General features: G+C 36.2%; 1 protein-coding gene and 1 long non-coding RNA gene across 3 annotated transcripts; one reads left to right on the forward strand and one right to left on the reverse strand.

Annotated features, from left to right (window-relative positions):
• Positions 1-1,287: 1,287 nt before the first annotated feature.
• LOC108677875 lies at positions 1,288-4,384 on the reverse strand. Its single transcript, XR_001931286.2, has 3 exons — positions 4,302-4,384; positions 3,695-3,830; positions 1,288-2,427 (listed from the first exon to the last, which is right to left on the reverse strand). It is a non-coding gene; the product is annotated as an uncharacterized LOC108677875 (long non-coding RNA).
• Positions 4,385-7,926: 3,542 nt separating this feature from the next.
• LOC108677879 (protein argonaute-4) lies at positions 7,927-20,879 on the forward strand. Of its 2 annotated transcripts, none has more exons than XM_018166180.2 (16): positions 7,927-8,069; positions 8,462-8,898; positions 9,997-10,164; positions 11,022-11,158; positions 11,379-11,539; positions 11,783-11,928; positions 12,316-12,531; positions 13,102-13,287; positions 13,930-14,117; positions 14,523-14,707; positions 15,549-15,730; positions 16,629-16,807; positions 18,002-18,202; positions 19,004-19,110; positions 19,502-19,676; positions 19,904-20,879. In XM_018166180.2, the coding sequence occupies exons 1-16, from the start codon at positions 8,039-8,041 to the stop codon at positions 20,061-20,063; spliced, it is 2,859 nt and encodes a 952-aa protein (XP_018021669.1). In that variant the 5' UTR covers positions 7,927-8,038; the 3' UTR covers positions 20,064-20,879. The 2 variants fall into 2 exon arrangements, with proteins under 2 accessions (XP_018021669.1, XP_018021670.1); XM_018166181.2 differs by having other exon boundaries at positions 19,004-19,104.
• Positions 20,880-21,091: the final 212 nt, after the last annotated feature.

Consider the following 21,091-nt stretch of genomic DNA (forward strand, 5'->3'; position numbering starts at 1 on the left):
ACAAATTTTAAGGGACTCATCGACTGAGCAACTTGGTCGAAAAACGTATTTAAGACAGTGAAATATCACACTAAAACTTTTTGCACCACTGTTTACATTAATAATTATATATACTTAGTACAACGACAGCCATGTCAAGCCAAAGTGAATGGTGCATAAACAAATGTAGCGAGTATCTGCATCATTGGTCTGCCTCACGAAGAATTTAATAGCAAAGAAAGCGCCAAATAAATTCACCACATTTTCATCGAAAACTTTTCGGAGACTAGCCCCATCATTAGATAAAAAATTTAGAGAATATATGTACGATTAATTCGAGAAGAGCCAAATTTACATGGAAGAAAATTAATTTACACGAAATGAAACCAAATTTCCAGAAAAATCACTACGGGACAAAAAAACAACACGATTGTCAATTTCAAATGGATGAGACTTGCAAGCCTTTTTGCGATATGGTTTCTGTAAAAACATCGGCACAAATTGCAAAATCCTTCAATTCGAAGAAAAAGAGTGTTAATCAGTAAGCTTAAAATCGCTCTCGCACACGGTCTGAGTTGCATATATTGTTTTGCACAGTCTGTGTGCATATCGTTTATTTATTATATTAAAGTGAAGGCACACGGCAGAGTGCGGCGAATGAGCAAGCAGAAGATCAGAAAGATAACTCCTGTCGGTGTTCGGCAACCCTGATATCAAAGTTACGCCACGTCATTCTTAAATGCGCTGACAGAATTCATAAATCAGGATAGATCGCATCCTGCTACATAGAAATTATAACCTTATAAATGAAGACTGAACTAATTATCATATTATTCTCCGGTTCCACTTAATTTATAAGTTGAAACTCGAAAAATACTTTATGGATAAGGACATCAACTCTCTGGATATTGTTTCAGACCAGCTACTAAAGTGGGCCTCAGTACAGCAGTTAGTTTTCCTAACATCAACCTCAATGAAATATTTAGAATATCATTGAGCCAGGAACTTTCTTTTTTTTCTAAATACTTGGTTTTATAGAAACCCATTCAGATGAAATTTGACAAAATCATTCATATTATATTCATATTTTATGTAATGAAAGGTGGAACAAATACTGTAGCCGCGGTGTATTAAAGTTTGAAGACCAGTCATTTTAAAGCAAAATGAACAACAGCTGTAAAGAAACTCGCCCAATTAGGCTGGCTGGTTTCCGAGACACGGAAGTCAGACAGCAGCCGAGATATATCAAACCATTACATCAAAAATACTTATTATTCGTTATTAATCAATTAAAATTCTGTTGAACAATGATCGATATTTTATTTGATACTGACAATCTGAAATCATTGAAATTTGTAATAGATGAAGCGCCGTGACTTTAACGAAGGCGTCGTCTCCATGGGCCTAGCCACCCATCGTCGTCGGCCTGTTCTGCCACTCGAAAAGACCGCAAAAAAGTATTGAAAAATAAACTTGAAAATATCTAATGAATACTGATATAGATACGTGTACATAATAATGTTTAAAGTTGCCAAGCTTGTTTTAACCTTTTAACTTCTTTTATGATTGAAAACTATCTATTTTTGCAGTCAATTCATTTACCTTTGTCATTTCTAAATAATAAATTTCACTTCTCGCTGGTAATGAAATGAACACATAGCACAATTATTATTAATTCTTAAGTTGGAAGTGTTATCTCAAATGCAGGGTGAGATTTTAAATTTGCTGTCATTGTTATGTATATATTGTTGGTCAATGACTTCAGAATATGACGCATTTAAGGAGAGCAATCGTTCAATATTATTCCAACGGTCTTATGCTGAGGTATTTTCGTTATTCTCTTTATTTATTGCTGTAGTATTTATTAGTGTAGAAAACTGAGGTCTTTGAAAACTGAGAAAACTGAGGTCCTTGCAAAGAGAAGCTCGGCTGAGGTTGCGTCCGAGTTAGTATAGAATTTGCAAGTTTACAGGCATTGCTTGATGGCCGAGCTATTATGGTATTTTGTGTTACATTAACGGAGTAAGTCTATCATCGTCGAAAATTTTGTTTATATTTTCTTTTCTTTATAACAAATCTAATGGCAGCTGAATGATATTAACTAAATATTTGATTGGGGGAAATTTTGCGTTTAAGTGATTCTCTTAGTAATTGAAGAAAATTATCAGCCAATAACTAATTCATTACCTTCATTATTAATTGTTATTATTATTTTTAATTCATTTGGAAATATTCAACATCCAACTACAGGCATCGATTCTTCCTTCCACAATTGCTCTTATCCAGATGATGTTGTAGACATGCATCAAAAACATATCTTTCGTCTTCATTATTCTTCGCTCCAGTCGTAATTTTCCAAACCATTGTCCGGGTTATTAAGAAGTTGCCGAGCAAAATCTCACAAATGCTGGGGAAGCGGGCTTTTTGGCATCATTTTCCGCATTTCATCTGAAACATGAAATAGTTGACAATATTTTAATTAGAACCAAACTTTGCTCACCTCTTTAGTGATGCATGAATCTGAAATCAGGAGATATGTGAGCGTATGTTTGGCCCTTGTTCTCGAAAATTTAATAATTCGCCAGTTAAAAACTCTGTTCAGTGACTCACATTGCGTATACATGGAGTAATGTAACACATGATACTAATTTTTTCAATCTGCATTTAAACTAAATAAAAGTAAATTTTTATCATTGAAAAAGTGGTAACAAATGATTCGTTAATGGCATTTCATTTCAGGAATCTCTGAATACACAGTTTCCTATTTACTTTCTTTTTATTTGCATTCTTTCCAATTAGGATTCAAAATTCCGAAAGTAATAAATTCCCAGACAATTCATAAGTAATTAATGATTAGTTGTCTCGGTATTGAAAGGTATTTCGGACATTTCATTCTCAATACAAATTGTTTATTATATTTGTTTATATTAATTGTCGACGTTTGCACCATGAGTTCTCAAACTACTTGGTTAAAAACACATGTGTCAACTCAAGCTTTGATTTAAAAAAATGTTTTGAAGGTCGAGTATATTTTCTCGTTTATAGGCCAAACCTAATCAATCGAATCATACGTCAGTTACGGGGACAAATATTTGTTGATTTTGTTCAGTTTCTCATATTTTCTAAAGTAAATTTATATGAAAACAATAGGTACTAACTGCACCATATCCACTTAAAATAAGTATTGTTTTGATGAAGATCAAATTAAGTTTATAGAATATTATAAACAGACAAAATCAATTTGACTACAAGTTCATGTCTCATGAGCTACCAAAAAACGAAGGAATAATGCCTGCATTCGAAAAAAGTTTCCATTTATGCTCAACTTGATTGAAATTACCGTCTGACTTGCAGTTCGCCATTGTAGAGCTCAATATAGCATTCATAATTCTTAAATATAATAAATTTCTGAGTGGTATCTCAGTTGAAATTGAGAGCAGAAAATGACCTATGGGTGGTTTAAATGATTTTTCAAGCGCACGGCAAACATTTCACATCCAAAACTTTTTCACAATTGAGGATCCGCGATGCAGTTGTAAATAATAATCGGATAAAGCCTAAAGAAAGTTATACTCATTTTATTGCAATTTATAGCATATACTACGATTGCACCATCTTCATGTGAATATCCGCAAAAAAAAACACCGTTATTAGCAGCCACTTAAGATGTGTGCAACGTGCTTTACAACAAAATTGTGATGTAAGGGATGCTTACCATACAACGCTTCGATGGAGTCAGAGGGAGGGGGCATTTTGCCGTCACCGATGTTGTCGCTGCACCCATCACCACCATTGGTTGCTCCGCGGTCCCCCGTCGTTGCCATGACGAATTTAATGGACGAACAAAATAGCTGAAAATAGTGTAAACATCAAGACTGTGACTGAAACACACCATCAAACCTCAGAGACAGTTTTGGAATAAATTGGACTTTGAAGTGCCATCAACTCAAAGTTCAACTGAAATAATGTTATAAGTTTCAATCATCTCCTTTTCTCTGAAACCGAATTAATTAAATTGTATGGTTCAAAATATTATCATTAATAAGGTATGAACCCAAAGAAATATCTTCTGCCTCTAATTTATTTAGTAAAATATTTTTTCGGAAGCACAAAACTTCTCACAAAAGAATAATATTAACTGGAAATGCGGGACAGGAATGACATTCGAAAATTAAATTCACACAAGATGTTAATATTGTATGTACGTCAATAAATTAATTTTGCGTATATATTTTAGAATCATTATTATCTCGTCGTGACATATAAGATTTACTCATTTTACAATGATTTTAATTCAATAGGCCACAGAAAGACATTCAAACCTGATCGAGCTGTGCACGATAGAGATGTACAGTGTACACGACAAATCCGTACAACAGTATTGTTAAAGACCGACCGAGCCCGACTCTTCTACGCAACTGAAATGTGATGTCTTTGTGAAGGTTTAGTTGTAGCTATGGTGACTTAAAGCTCTGTTTGGCTGTGGTCGATGGCGTTGGCACGGCAGCACGGAAAATACATTTCAACAGGAATCAAGTGCACTGAAAAAGTTGTTGTATAGCGAATCACCTATGAGTTTCAAGATATGTGAAATTGTGCCACTGACGATTTACGCATAGATAATATATATATATCCACGTGTCTTTGAAGTGTTAGGATGTTTGGATGTTTCCCTGGTTATCATATGATGGATATATAAAAAATTGTACATTTTCAGATGGACGCTTTTGGTTTTCAGCACAAAATGCAATTTTCCCAGAAATTTTCATCACCGAGCTAGTTAAGAATGTTCATTTGTGCTAATATTAGCTATTTTATATCATTTCGCGAGACACATATCGAGGTTATTAATGCACGACTCTATAATGCCTATCTACCTATCTATAATCTAATCTATAATATGCCTATGTATATTATATCTATAATATCTAATCTATAATATACCTATAATCTACCTAGGCCTATCTATAATCTACCTAATGCCTGCCATCTACCATCGGGATATTATCTGAATCTAAAATTGGCCGCCTGCTCCGTTCAGTTTTGAATGACTTATGAGCTGTACGGTTGCTTAAAAATAACGTTTATTCCGTTCTAATTAAAAACGAAATAATGTAAAAATCCCTAATTTTTCCTATCGCAGGACGTCAAAGATATATACTTATATTCCAAATTTCCAGTAGATCCGTTCAGTTTTGAAGGACATGAGTTGTACGGTTGCTTAAAAATAACGCTTATTCGTTTTAATTAAAAACCAAATAATGCACTCTTTAATAATCGTTAATAATTTTTAAATAAATAATTAAATTAAATTAAATTATTATTAAATTAATTTAAGCAATTAATTATTTAATTAAATTAAATTAATAATGGTCTCTAATTTTTCCTATCTCAGGGCATTCTTAATATATACTTATATTCCAAATTTCAAGCAGATCTTCAGTTTTGCTCGACTTATTAGTTGCTCGGTTGCCTAAAAAAATCGTTTATTCGTTTTAATTGGAAGCGAAATAATGTAAAAATATGTAATTTTTCATATCGCAGGGCATTGATAATAAATACTTTTGTTCCAAATTTCAAGCAGATCCGTTCAGTATTGAAGAACTTATGAGTTGTTCGGTTNAAGGAACACCCCTGTCTCTTATACACATCTAGATGTGTATAAGAGACAGGATTGTCTCTCACCAAAGATTGTCATGATTGTGTCTCACCAAAGATTGTCATGATTGCCTCTCACCAAAGATTGTCATGATTGCCTCTCACCAAAGATTGCCATGTTTTTGTCTTACCAAAGATACAAAAAATGGAACTCAGTACTCACTGCAGTGAGTGACAGAGAGCGCATTTTCTCGCCGACGAAAGCATGAAGTCACGAACGGACAGACAGACGGACAGACAGACGGACAGACGGACATGGCGAGCACAATAGTGCATTTTTTCATAAATGAGAAAATGCGCTAAAAGTCAAACAGCGAAAAGAAAACATGTCAAGACAACGTAATAAGTATTCAAAATGATCTTACTAAAACTTTGCGCAAGTACGATTTTAGCACATGTCACTGAAAGTTCTATCAAACGCTTATGGCTACATCGATCTGTCTGATTTTTTGTGGAGAGATGCAGAAAAACATAGGAAACAAATCCTGATCTTCCAAAATTTTTTAACTCTATTACTTTTCGAGTTACAGCCATTCAAAGTTGGGTTTCGTTTTTTTGGGACACCCTGTATAAAGCCAATGTACTATAATCAAATAAAAACGTATGCAAATACATATTTTTCTCAGAAGATAGGACTCCCATTTCACATAAAATATGGAAGAAACAATTTATCGACTTCCATATAAAAGTCGCAACTGGGGTACATTACCAGAATAAAATTGTTACTGCGACTCTGAGAGCATGGTAAAAAGTTAGAACATGTTTGTAACAGGTTTTAACAGAGATGCAATCATGCAATAGCCGACAGTCGCGACTCGTGACTCGCATTTGTTTGCCACGTACGATGACGATTGAAAGATAAAAAGGCGTTGTAATTGTGTGTGACTTATGACTGTCCATTAAGCCGTAGACGTTACAACAGTAGTCAGCAAACGTTGTAAAATGTGTGCACTGGGATCTAATAATTTAACTAATTATTTTAGACTTTTAAAGTGCCCGACTGGAGGTGAAACTCACGATACGAACAAAAAGTTTTCTGACGTTGCCAATTAGAATAGAATAGAAGTGTCGGCGTTGAAGACATAGGCCCATGGCCTGTTGCCGATTCTTGAACTTTTCGTGACTTGATTCACAAGGGACTACTTCACAATTGCCAAAGCACCAGCGTGACTCACATTGGGCGTTGGCTGCGCTCAAACATGAAGTCATCACTGAGTGCTGACATTACTCATAAGACATAAGGCATGAACCATTTCATGATTAGTCATTGATCACCGATAACCGATTCTAAGTCAACGAACGTAGAAAAGTGGTTTAAGCTGCGTTCACTGACTTCACTCTGCAGGTCTCTGCTTTACAGTTTACACTAGCTTTGCTCCTACAAAGTACAACCTTGCTCGGGCTTTTGCTTTACGTATGTCTTGCTCTTGCTTTGCTCCTGTTCCCTCAGGATTTACCCTGATTCCACTTTTGATTTGCTCTGGGCCTCTGGCTTCACTCTGGACTTGCTCTGACTTGGCACTAGATTTCCTTTGGCTAATGGCTTCTCTCTGGATTTGTTCGGGCTTCATTCTGTTTTTTCTCTAACTTCACTCTGGATTTGCTTGGGCTAAGTCACTCAGGATTTGCTCTGACATCACTATTTACCAAGGCTTTATTTACTCCAGCAGAGCATTAGTTTCACAATCATTAAACGAACTTAGCCTAGCCTATCATACCTACATATGGTATTTAATTCATTTGTGATGCGACTAAGTGCTAATCTGTCATTGGAAATTTGGGTTTACCTAATTTTGCACATTCTAAGTAGCTAGAAGCTCGTAATCTTTTTTTTAGATGAGAAACTAAGAATTCAACCAAAAAAAATTTCAAGGACTTTGGAATTCAATACCTAAATTATACCTAGTAAGAAGTTGAAATTATTTCTATTAAAATAACAAGAGAATCATATATTCTGGAAGAAGATTCTACCACATATGCTCATCAGCTCATCTCATACATTCCATGATTCCATCAAAGTTTACATTTTTACCTAGCCTATAATGACCGACTTACTGAATTTTCAAACTAGGTAGTAGGTATTAATTTATATTTTATTAAGAATTTGAACAATTGACTCAGTGTTTCTAATGCCCTTTTGTATATTTTGTCAACTTGTCAAGGAATGTTGCAAATCTATTTTAGTTGAATACAATTTACAAGTTTTGAAGTAAATAATTATAACATGTGAATTGATTCCTATTTTTCTATTAGGCTACTAACATTTTAATATTTTTTAAATGTGTTTCCACTAAAAGTTTTTGATTCTAACTAGGCAATTTTTAACAAAAAGTTTTGATTGTATATAAATAGAACAGCTTTGGATTATTATTAAATCACATTCAATTGTTGAGGCAGAAGGATGGTTTGGATCAGTGACCCACTAGATGAGAGTAAGTTTGTTGTCTCACGTTTGCAACTTATAACATTGCAATTATCAGTTTATTGACACTTCGATTCTGAAATATAAAAAGCATTATGTATCTAGAGATAAGAGAAGCAGCCAAAGCTTTGTGAAACATTTGCCAGTATTTTTTGTGACTTTGTTTCATCGTGACCCATAAAACCCAATGAATTGTTGAACTAGTTTTTTAGAAAGTTAGTTTTTTAGTGGAAATAATTTTAATTCTAAATAAATCACTGAATTTTGTCAACCAATCCCTGCATGGAGTTGTATTAAAACTAACTATAACTGTGTTGTTTGATTGACATCATTAAATTTGTAAACTTGATTCTATGAAATTTATATTTTTCAAACAAAATTGATCTCTTTATTTTTCATCAGATCCAAATCCTCCTATTAGACAAGTGGCATCTGGCAGTCTGGGCAGAAGAGTAACGCTGTTTTCCAACTATTACAAAGTTGTTCCCTTTGATGTAACAAAAAATGTTACTCTTCATCATTTTGATGTCAAAATATTGGATGCCAAGAAGTCAGATGGCAGTGATGAACTTGAAAAAATAACTCCGTATGAAGCAGTTGCAGCAACTGCTGGACCTCAAAAAAGTAATGCTGAAAAGAAAAAGAAGAGAAGGATGGGCCGCCCAAAAGGACCTAAACCTGGGAAGGAGCCGCCCAGCCAAGCTGGAATAGATCTTGGGGACATGAGTTCTGCCTTAGACAATGTTGCCACACCTCACATGAATAGTTCTTATAAAAGGCATATTTCAAAAGCGCTTGGACGAAAAATATTTTCAGGATTCATCAAAGAGCATCCTGAGGTGAGGACTCTTTACTGCTGTTTCTCCTCCGGACTTGACATGTATATAAAGTTGAAGCATTGAGTAAATTCATTACTGTAGTAATTGGAATTTTTAAAATTTGCCTGGTGGTCTTGTAATTTGTATATAAATGTTATTAATCTTCTCACCAAAGATTTTGGTGTTGGAAAAAAATGAACAACCCTTTCAAATATTCTCATACTTCTTAATGGAAACTCCATGCACTGTTTGTTTCCTATTCCCTGTAGGCAGTTTTTATGGGCCTTTTCTTATCTAACATGAATGGATTGAAAGACCCTTGTAGCAACTTTTAACACATTCCAGAAAAGTGATTATATGCATCTTATCACAAGACATTGATGAAACTAGAAAATTACTATAGATGTTCCAACAAGCATAGGCTGTCTATTTATATATGTCTTATTGTTATATCTCCAGATATTCTGTGAATAATTGAAGTTACTCCAAACAGTAAAATGATATGCCACTACTCATACCTTCTTTTACTTTTTTTGTCACCATTCTCTATTTATTTCTAATTTTCCTCCTTGCTTATCAAGCTAATTTATCTAAGCACCCTGTCAACACACCCTTTTGGTGGAAATGTGCTATTGTGTCATAGACCTTATATACTAGAGAAAACTAGATCCTCCATTAAACCAAAAAACTCAGCTAAGCTAATGCAGGCCTCACCTACAAGCTAATGCAGGCCTCACCTGTAACAGTCTTGTAACAGGCTTGCCCTCCTCACTGGATGTGTTCATATACATTTTACTTCCCATTTCACTTTTTCTCTTCATCTCCTACATTGTTTTTAATTTGAAAGTGTTTAGGTCCATAATCTTCTGAGGCTTCTGAACACTCTAATGATATAAATAAATAAGATGATAAGTAAGACTTGGTTACTGAAATTTGAAGAGAATTTTGTTTTTACCTAGAAAGTTGGAGTTTCTAAAATTTACTTCATAGTAATGAGTAATTTTTTTCAAAAACAGAAGCATTTGTTTTGATTCTGATTACAATCATATAGTTTCAGGTCATCTGTTTTTCAGTCCCATTTGATTTTTCAAATTATCATTAATCCGCATTATATGACAGATTTTTGAGGCCACAAATGACGGGAAGGGCCTCTTGATGACCTTTGATGGCATTTGCAATGCCTACTGTGCCACCTCTGGCACGGCCATTCCTCAAATCCTGAAAGGCCCTATCCGGTTCAAACTCAAGTTCTATGATGAAACTCTCAACAGAGAAAAGGAATATCATGTAAGTTCTCTGACATGTATAAATATCTTGAATCTTTCCAAAATCAAGAGGTTTCTACTATTTTATTTACCAAAACTCTGGAATTTTACCAAAACACTGGAATGAAAATTTATGCTGACATTTCTGTCAGGCAACTAGGTATACATCGGTTCATTGTAATATAACCTTTAAGTACAAAGATAAATAACATTTCTTATTGTAGACATACGGTAGGTACCTTATCAGTCAAGTTTTTTCCTGAGGTGTTCTTCTGACTTAATCTTGCCGCTAGATTGAATGCTGTATAAATATTGTTGGATTTTTTTTATTAAATACTGCTAGTTACATCGGCCATAGTTTTACTTTTAATATATTCAAAATATTAAGCACTGGGCTGCTCTGTTTTGGCAAGTTGAATAGAGGTGTCTGTTATCTGATCATCTTTATATTTGATGTTGATTGTGTTAATTACAATTAGAGTTCGTAAATTAAAAACTTCAGTAACACAAGACTAATTCCTCACTAAACGTTGTTCTTGATGGATTATTTCGTTGTGGATTGACTTTTTCTTTCTCTACCGTTTTATTTATGAAGCTTTAAATTTTCAAAATGAGAATTAACTTGTTAGCTGTGAGCTATTTGTTTGTAGTGACATCTTATAGTTATGAGAGAATTTGCTTCGGTGTTGTCACAGGATTTTTAACTGATCTAAACTGACAACTCCTTTTCAAGACAATTCAAGAGTACCAGTTACAAAATCAAGCTGATGCTGCACAACACCTAAGTGACATTTCAATATTTTGTGCAGTGCAAGCAGAACCTTGTTACAAATGCTTCCAATGGATTATGAAAATTTGTAATTTGCTCTGCCTTTGCAGATAGTTTGGAAGCTCGTTGGGAAGTCATTATTGAAAGAATTGCTGCAGCATCTTCCCAAGTGTCAGCCTCTAACACATCAATGTCAAGATATCTTCCACATGCTTCAAGTGATGCTAAATTATGAGCATGCTAGAAAGTATGTACTTAGTTATCTTACTTTGCAAAGTAATGAACTCTTTAATGATGCTGGTAATTTAACTATAGAACTATTATCAGACCTGATGTGCACTTAACCAGTCTCTGAATAGCTCATGATTTCTTTTTTTCTTCAGTGTAAAATCGAAATACTTTTTAAGGTACAATGTAATCAAATCCACAATAGTTGTTGGAGAATTACCAATTCCATTTCATTTCAGGTATGCAACTTCATCTTTAAATAACTTCTTCTCTCATAAAGAAGAAAGATTTGGCCAAAATTTCCAGATTGGTCACGGTAAAGAAGGGGTAATAGGATTTCATTCTTCCCTACGCCCCTGCGGTTGGAAGGACGCCAGCTGCCTCATGCTGAACATTGATGGTGATATCTTTGTATCAATTGATTGTGCAGTACTTGACCAAAATATGAAAATTTATGTAGTTTCTCTTTTCATAAGTCTCTTTTCTTTTTCTTTTTGGAGCTTTCTCCAATCATGCGACCATTAACTTATTTCTACTTGATCCATCAATGATTGTATTTGTTTATTACAAGTTTTCAATTTTTTACTTATCATGCTTCTATGAGGATCTTTATTAATCTTCATGTTCTCTGTTGTCTGGATAGTTGCTCACAGACCCTTCTTGGAGTGCAAGAGTCTTTTGAAGTACCTGCGCTCTCAGCCCAGCGCACAAGAATATTTCAAGAACGAAGAGCTCGGTCCTGAGGCCATCGGTCTCATCCTCGACAAGATCGTGAAGGAACAAATTAAGGTTACGTAGGAATTAGAAACATGATCTGATGAAGCACTTCTCAATTGGATATTATCTATAAACATCTTGTTCATTAAAGTGATTGAGTGAGACAACAGTGCGACTCTTAATATGAAACTCTTTAAAACTCCATCCGATTGATAGTACCTATGTAGGTTGATATTTCCGTTACTAATATTTATGATTTTGCAGTCAATTTTTTTATTGCAAGATCAATGTGGAATAATCAGATAGTAATATCATTTTTAAATATCTGAAAATCACCTGCCACGGTGGGTGAAGAAAATATTGCTTAGCATTTTCTGGCGAGATCAATTTAAGTTTATCGAAAAGTTGTCTTTTGGAATACGTGTTGTGACGAGGATTTTCATTCTTCCATTCCTGCAGATCTCCACTAAACACGGAGGCTATACTCGCCAGTATAAAGTGGTAGGAGTGAGCGATAAGACATCGATGACTTGCACTTTTGACGTGACTAAGGACGGTGAGGTAGAAACCATTACTGTGGCCGAGTACTTCGAACGGACGTATGGTACCACACTTAAGTACCCAAGAATGAACTGTCTGCTGGTCGGCAACAAGAAGTCGCACATGCCCATCGAAGTTAGTGTGTTGGTATTATGGGGCGGGCTAACATTTCGGATGCTGCTTTAATATTTTATTTTGCTTTGGTTGAGGTACTATGAGATTTCACAAGCTTACTCTTATATACCTAGAAAGCAGTAACACTGTAATATCATACTCAATTCCAACTCTTTAAGTATGTAAGTAGTACGCATTCAATATAAATTTCTCGCACGCTTCTTCCATTTACAATTACACGTTACTTTTGTGATTAAAGTACTCGTTATTGTCAAATTACGGATCTGTTCAAGGTAAATAAAATATTTGATTTTAGCCTCGTATCGTATTGCTTAACCGATTGATACTTTCCATATTGCATAGTAGCTTAATGTCTGTCTTTGTGTGAGAAGAGTTTAAAATCCTGATACTTCCATTTTTGTAGACTAATGGCCGTTTCGAAACCTACGGCTTGTCGGTATATTGAAGCTACAGTGTAAAATTAATGCTCCAATTTTCTAACTACTCTTTGAAAAGGTTTCACTCTCATCAAACAACACCAATGACGGAAAAGATCATGAATAAGTGTAAAAATGTTTCGATGCTTGACAGATGTGCGACATCGTTGCCAACCAACGAGTGCGAGGCAGGCTTGGTCAGGACGAGTCGAGGGAGTTCATCAAGCGCTCAGCACAGCCTCCTCAACAGCGCAAGAAACAAATTTCCGAGATTTTTGACAAAAGCTGCGAGGATAAAGTCCAGGTGCTGGCGTCTCTTGGGTTGGAAGTTGATCACAACGTGAGTACTGGTGGCTTATAGTAGGAGCTTCGTGGTAAAAAAACTAATCTGAGTACACGAGCTAAATTTAAGCATAGTTTAGAACTTAAGATCCTCAATAATGAAGATCTTTAAAGTTACAATGTCAGTATATGCTATTTTTTTCAAATCCTAAGTTAACCTTTTTGCCTGCTACTACGCTATTAGAAGAATTTTAAATGAAACTTTCTTCAAAATTTAACCAATTTTAGCTCATTCCCCTGGTTCAATTTAATCTTTTTCACGAGGATCTGCCGTTTCCAGGAACATTTCTTGAATAAACTGATATCGAAACTGTTAAAGATGTTTTCTCTTCGTGTTTTTTACTAGCTAACTAAATGACAAGTTGAGCAGCGTGGCGCAGTGTGCAATTGAAATTCTGAGTTAAAATTAAATTAATGAATAATGAAATTAAAAATCTTGATAAAACTTGAACGAAACCACATACTTAAACCGTTAAGATTATGTGTCGATTTTCGCCAGCTCTACCATTTTTTTTGTACACGACTTGGGTAAATTTATCCTGACAACCGAGAGCTAATGGGCAGTAACCAATAACCATATGCTAATTTGTCTGTACACTGAAAAGTTTAGCTTGAAGACTGCTTGACCTGCTCTGTCTAGATGGTCAAATTCGAGGGTCGCGTGATTGAACCGCCAGTCGTGGAGCTCGGCAAGAAACTTCAGCCGAAAATTGAAAGGGGTGAATGGAAAATCAACCTATATCGGGATGCCTTCAAGCAGCCTGCCAAGCTCGACCACTGGGCCATCATCAACTTCTCGACTGCCAAGGACGCCGATGAAATAATTAAGTGCGTCCGAGTAGATTATTTTGTTTATGATGTTTGCATGAATTCCTGTTCATATTTCCTAAATTAAAATAAATGAATAAATATGAAGTTGATCCTTAATGAGAAACGCGCGCTTCTTTGCGATTAGGTTGTTCGTCTGTAAAGCTTGTCTGTTCCGACTGCATAAAGGATGTTTGAATCATTAGGCTCTGTGAGCAATCAACCGTAAAAAGGCGGTTTTAGGAATCCCAGCTCGACGTTTCCACAACAATTTTCCGATAATATTATTTTGATTACCGTACTTTTATTCTGTTTAATTTTTGCCGGGCGTTCAAAGATATGACTCGTATTAAAGTTGAATATAAGGTCAATGTTTCATGTATTTGAGCATTTCTCATTCACCCGAACATTTTTTTCATGATGAAGTGAATTCAAAAAAATGATGATGGACAAAGCAAGAAATTTTGGCATGGATCCAAAATGCCCCCGCTTCGTGAAATCGGAGCCACTGCCCTGTAATGTGGGCGATTTGCTGGAAAAAATAAATAAAGACTGCAAAGGTCTGCGTCTTCTCGTCTTCGTTATTGATGATGGCGACAAAAGAACCTACCGTGAGTCATCAGGGTTGAAACCCTCAGGCTTGATTCACACCGCACTGCGGGGCAGGTGTAAGGCATATACCAGTCACGATCCGTTCCCTGCCTGGTGTATCCACATGTTCAGTCCGGGCACGGACCGTTATTACTGCAGTTTCTTTCATATCACGTGCCAGGCAAGCACCGAGCACGTTCTAAAAACCTATATTTTACTTTGATCGTGGCTATCCCTTGCAGGTGCCTTGCACGGCTCGTGAGTGCTGCTATAAGAATGCATTAAAGAATATTGGCCTCCACCGTGACTGGCTAGTGCCCGGTACTGTGGTGTGAATCAAGCCTCATTGTACACGAATGCAGTCTGTTATGTTGATGATAACTTGACTTCTTTGTCAGAGGATTTAATTCTCGAGATGAGACACCATTATAAACAACGGTGAATTTAAACAAACTACACAATGTTTGTTCTGAAGGACGTGAATCTTGTAGACAAATGTCGAGTTTGAAGAAATCAAGTTATGCGTATGTATGCAGTTTCTTGATATTTTATACTTTTTTGGACAGACTCACATTTATTCAACTTGGCGCATCTTAGGGTGATAGGAGGCTGGTATTTTTTGTTAAACATGTTAGTAACTGCAGGGCACTTGAATGTGTGGTCGGCAATACGTGAAATGACAGTGTGTTTACCTTCTCGATTGAGGTACTTAATGACGCGTTGAAAGCGCTTAAAACTTTGTTCTCATTCTGTCAGAAGAGTCAGTGTAATAATTTCACCGTTCAATTTTGACATAACCCAAAGCTCTTATAAAAATTCCCGATCTGTGCTCGTCTTCTCATTTTATTTTTTCTCATACAGCTACAGTGAAGGCAAAAAATCGACTGAATTTTGTGACTCAGTGCGCGCATTATTCCACCCTTGTTAAACTGGACGGTACGATTATGCTCAACTTGCTGCTGAAGATTAATGTGAAGCTCGGAGGAGTTTCGCATGTCGCGCTGCCTCGGCAGCCCGATCACGAGCGAGTTGGCGGTAATAAAGTAAGTCGTGTACGGTGGTAAAAAATAAATCTTGATTGCTGTTTAATTGTTTAGTGAGATGGTGAAACAAAACTGAAGTTCCATTAGAATCCAAAATTTAGAGACCGCATTGTCGATTTTATGTTCAGTCGGGCCATTACCCACGATTAGATTTTAACTGCCTTTTGTTCGGCTTTTATCTTGGATCCTGAGCGCTTAATTTTAAGAAGAGAAAACGTTTCTCAGGGATTATGCTTCATTTTTGCAGGTGTATAATTAATTTTTGTCGTTTGTCAGAACCCCACTTCTAGTGGGTGCATAACTTGGTGTTGTCGGAGATTGATAAATAGTCCATATGAATTTGGAATCTTGTTAGCCAGAATGCCGTTGCTAATCTTCTGGCTAAACTAATGTTAACAAAAGAAAAATGCTTCCAAACTTGAATTTAACATGGAATATTCGTTCTAATCCCAATTCAAAATTTGAAAAAACTTGTATATTGCAAAAAAATTAAATTCGCTCAGTAAAAACGAGGTTTTAAAACTTGGTTCCAACCACCTCCCTTCTTCCTTTTATATTTGTAATATCTCATGATTCCCATAATAAAAATTAAATTTCAGGTCGGTAATGTCCCGATAGAATAGTTATATAAAATGCGTAATACATAAATATATAACTACATAAAAACATAAGTATAAAACTAATTTTCCTTGCTCAATCGGATAGTGTCTTCATCGCCCGTGCTTATAAATTTGGGCTCTGCACCAATATTCCTAATGCGGCTCAAAGTATTTTTCGACACCTGGAAAATTCGCATCTCTTGTAGGGGAAAAAAAAGATATTCAGTGTGAAGTTATTCATCCTTCATTGGATGAATAAGTGAAGTTAATCATCCTTCATTGAATAATTGCTTTTTCAGGTGATGGTGATGGGAGCTGACGTCAACCACCCAGACCCTGGCGATAAGCTCAGCCCTTCGATAGTGGCTGTGGTGGCCTCGGTCGATGTCCACGCTTGTAAATACGTCAGGGAAGTCCGTCATCAGAACAGAGAACATAAAGGAAGAGACATCATTACAGACATGAAAGAGATCACTAAGTGAGTCGTCATAGCTTCTCGGTGTTTGATTATATTTACTATGGACGAAAGAGCTTCATAATCGCATTAGTAATTTTCAATGTACCTCCTATTCGAGAGGCCCGGGTTGCTCAAGAATGCCACATTCACCACCGGCTCAAACTTTCGCTTAGTGCGTAAACCCCAAGAACCTCAAACGGGTTGGACGTGTTTGGTTTTCTCAAAAGAGGAGGAATTTGATGATGTTTTCTATTATAATTTTGCAGTGATTATTTTACATGGCCGTAGCATAGATTTTTCCGATACAAATCTGGTTTTAAACGTACAATCGATGACTAAAAACACCTCAAAAATTAGGTAACTGCAGAACTCCTCTTCTCGCCCTTATCGACGAGAATTTGGCGATTGCACGAGTGAGGCAAGCGATCAGAAGCCGTACCATCAAAAAAACGCTCAAGTGCACGTAGCGGCAGATTTTTCGTCTGTAATTGGTGTTTTTTGGCTTGAAAAGCCGTCGATTATTTATTGAGGAAAAAACTCATGACCATTATCGACCGTTCAACTTCAGAGCGTTTCATTACCGTTTCTGCTCAGAGCTGTTTCAGTGTACCTACTCGGATGTCGCACTGTCAGAGCAGCGTGAGCTCGAGAGGTAGCGATTGTCTCGTGTACAACCGACATGTTTATGTAACTTGAGCAAAATGAGAAACCAAATTTGAATAAATCGACTTATCTCGAGTAGTTCTGACCAAAAAATACCTTATTTGAGAAACATATCGCAAACAAGTGTCAGTGTGGTGTTGCGATTTAGTATGTAGTCATTTTGGTGTTGTCTTTGCGGTCAGGGAAGATTTCTGTGTGAGTGGTCTAGTGAATGCTTACAAGAGTAGAATTGTTTGACCATTACCTCAGCTGAGTCCTGTGAATTACTCTCACGTTAAGATCGTGTTCCTGATATTGAGTAGAGTTACGTCGTTTAGGATTGTATTATTCATATTAGGTTTATTTCTTGTAGTCAAAGAACAGAATTGAGTATCTTATCTTGGAACTATCATTTCACATGTTTACATTACCTGTTATTGGCCTTGTAGTAGTTTCCGTTTTACAGTTCAGTAAACCATAGTTGCTCTTTTTGTTGATTGAGTATAGCTTTGATTAGTTTAGTCAATACAATTAGTTAGTCAATACAATTTTATTTAGTTTGTTGTTTTGCAGGAACCTGCTTGAACAGTTCTGGCGTCAGAACAAAATTCTGCCCGAGAAAATCATGATGTTCAGAGACGGTGTAAGTGAAACGCAGTTCAGCCAAGTGCTGGCATCGGAGCTGAGGGCCATGAGGGAAGCCTGCACCAGCATCAGTACAGACTACAAGCCTTCCATGACATTCCTGTGTGTTCAGAAGAAACATCACACTCGGTACGCAAGTGCTATTGCAACTTCGTTTTTGTTAGTATGGTTTCACTCCATGATCTTAGTTATTCATTGCTTTTGTAGGATTTTTACATTGTTTTCTGAATTCCTATCGGCACAAGTTCGCACTATATTCCATGTTTGGAAGGTGGAGTGGAATTTCTATGTATGTTTGTTGTGTACGGCAAAGTTCTTTTACGCAAGCACATGGTAATTTGCGTCTGTGCGTGTTGTGTCACTCTGACATGTATCAAATCTTCACTGACAGCTAACGGGAAGCTCAACGTACCGTTGTTGTTGCTGCGGTGCAAGGAAAGTGTGGACTAAAGAACTAAAGGTTGTGCAGAGCGTACAAAAATAGGAAGGAGAAATGGAAAAGACAGTAGGAGATGAAAATAGCACATAGGTAACTGGGTTGAAAGTAGGTGTGTGGATTTTGGTTCACACACTACCGCTGGTCCCGCGGTCTACGCTGCCAAGTCCCGTACAAATTAATCAATCATCGTTGTCAACCCTTGTTATTTACCTGCTTTCGTTATATTTTATTATCCATCATCTTCAAAGACCATGTTTATCTAAAATATTTACCCCTAAATCCACGCTCTATATAGAATAATTCATCTAAGTTTCTATTATTTTCTTCTATTCTACTTTCTTAGTCTACTTTAACCTTCATTATTCTTTTCGATATGCACATGAAAGAAATATTTTTGAAACTATCTGTATTGTAAATTTTGAATATTGACCCCCAAAGTAAATGGGTCTTTGGATTCTATGAATTTCCTAATGTATTTTTCGTTTGCGAAGTCTCTTCCTAGAAAAAGGTGGCAATGTCGAAGCAGGCACCGTTGCCGACACCACCATCACCAGCCCCTGGCTGATGGACTTCTACCTCAACTCGCATACCGGTGACGGCAGAGCCTAATCATTTATTTCAATGTATATTTATTCATCCTTGTTTAGGATCTTAAAAATATTTCTTCGTTTACTATCCATGAAAAGCTAACTCGTCTCGGCTTCAGTGACTGATTTGAACTGAACCGCGATGAGATGATGAATAATCAATCTCAGGCCATGACGAATTAAACCATTTGAAAACTTCAATATTTCGCCAGTGAACAAATTATAAGATTCTTATTCGTTAAAATATTTTTTTTTGTCTTGCTTCTCCCTAAATCAATTATTATGAAGTATTCACTTGACGTGTAATCCACATTTGAACCATGACAGGTTTTATGTGATGTGTTAGGACTTATCCATTCCCTAGTTACAGAAGTTAAGAGTTGAAATAAATTCATTATCCAGGCTTAAGGGGAAGCACCAACCGGCCGGCGCACTACACGGTGTTGTGGGACGACAGTGACATGAGCTTTGACCAGATCCAACGGCAGTCATTTTCTCAGTGCCATAATTACGCGCGGTGCTTTCGTTCAACTTCCATTCCAACTGCAGTTTACTACGCGCACCACGCCGCTTTCAAGTGAGTACTTCGAGAATATGATTATATTTGGTCATATAATATAGCGTTAAAAATCAAAACCACACTGCAACCGTAGGGATATGGGAAGGTTTTTCTCACGTTGATTGGTACAATGTAAATACAGGCGGTTTTAGTTACAAATAAACAGTGCAATGGTATTTTCATCTACCTGAAGCAAGTTAATTTTATAATTTGATATCGCAACTTCCCATTTTAATTGGGCATAGAGCAAAGGTGCTGCTGGATGAAGCCATTCTGACTGACGGGCACAAGTGGCTAGCGGCAGCTGAGAAGAGCGGGAAGGACTCGTACCCTGACGAGGAGCTCGACAAAGTTGTGCGTGTGGACATTTCCATGGAGACCAGCCGACGAATGGACTATGTGTAAAATGGGCGTATATATTTGGAATTATTTTATATCGGAAACGCGCAAAATTTTAGAATTTGCACAGAGAATTTGAGGAGCTACCCCGAGTTTTGGTTATCATTCGTATTTGTTTGAAGCTCATGGTTATTATATTGTTTTCAGTTGAGAAGGAAGATTTGAACTGAAATCCAGAGTAGGAATCTCGGAATCGAGATTGAGTTACTACAGAGCTAGTTGTTGCTGACGGAGAATACTATGCAGTAGTCATTGTATCTGTTGACGCTGAATAGATTATATATGAACTGTTGTATTAATACAGAACGGTTACTTATTGGAGAACTGTTCCAATAGAAGACCTAGAACTGTTATTAATACTGTTGAACTGTTGTATTAATTACTTATTGGATATGGGAAATACGTTACAATAGTCATTGTATCTGTTGATATTGAATAGGATTGTTTAAATTTTTATTTTATTTATTGGATAGCGCTAGAGCTCTGTTGCAATGCCCAGTCATTAATTTTTTATTCCATTAAGGCTCCGTTTAGCACATTTATGTTATTTGTGTTGTTGTGGTGTAATTTTGAATGTTTCATGCACTGAATGTGGGAACAAAACCATACCTCTTTCCCAAACATCTAACTATCATTTATTAATGTTGGCAGTTGAGTTTGTATATCTTACGCGTTTGTATCGCTGTATTGGGATTTATTATTGACGCTTATATCGCATATAATATACGACTCCTAGTTGTGCGACTTGATAAATATAGCTTTTCTAACGATTTAAACAATATTCTGTGATTAAAAACGATATTTATCCACTCAAGTTTATGACATGCTGTGTTTTATTCTCCTGAAATGTCTCCACAATTCTCAGGGATATCTTCCTTCGCATAGTTATTGGACTTGCCAGAAATACTATACTTTATAATCGTACGAATTAAAAAAAAATAGCCTAATGTAGATGATTAATGCATAAAGCTAAACGTACTTCTGACATGGATTCAATTACTACTTTGTCTTGAGTTCTGTGCGTACATAATGCG

This window comes from Hyalella azteca, unplaced genomic scaffold, assembly GCF_000764305.2.
Source record: "Hyalella azteca isolate HAZT.00-mixed unplaced genomic scaffold, Hazt_2.0.2 contig679, whole genome shotgun sequence".
Taxonomy (NCBI): domain Eukaryota; kingdom Metazoa; phylum Arthropoda; class Malacostraca; order Amphipoda; family Hyalellidae; genus Hyalella; species Hyalella azteca.

What these genes read in the sequence shown, in the direction of transcription:
- LOC108677879 (XM_018166180.2), top strand. Translation starts at nt 8,039, where the DNA reads ATGGTTTGGATCAGTGACCCACTAGATGAGA. An exon ending in ACAGAGAAAAGGAATATCAT is followed by an intron (nt 10,165 to 11,021) that starts GTAAGTTCTCTG and finishes CTGCCTTTGCAG; the next exon opens with ATAGTTTGGAAGCTCGTTGG. An exon ending in AATTATGAGCATGCTAGAAA is followed by an intron (nt 11,159 to 11,378) that starts GTATGTACTTAG and finishes ATTTCATTTCAG; the next exon opens with GTATGCAACTTCATCTTTAA.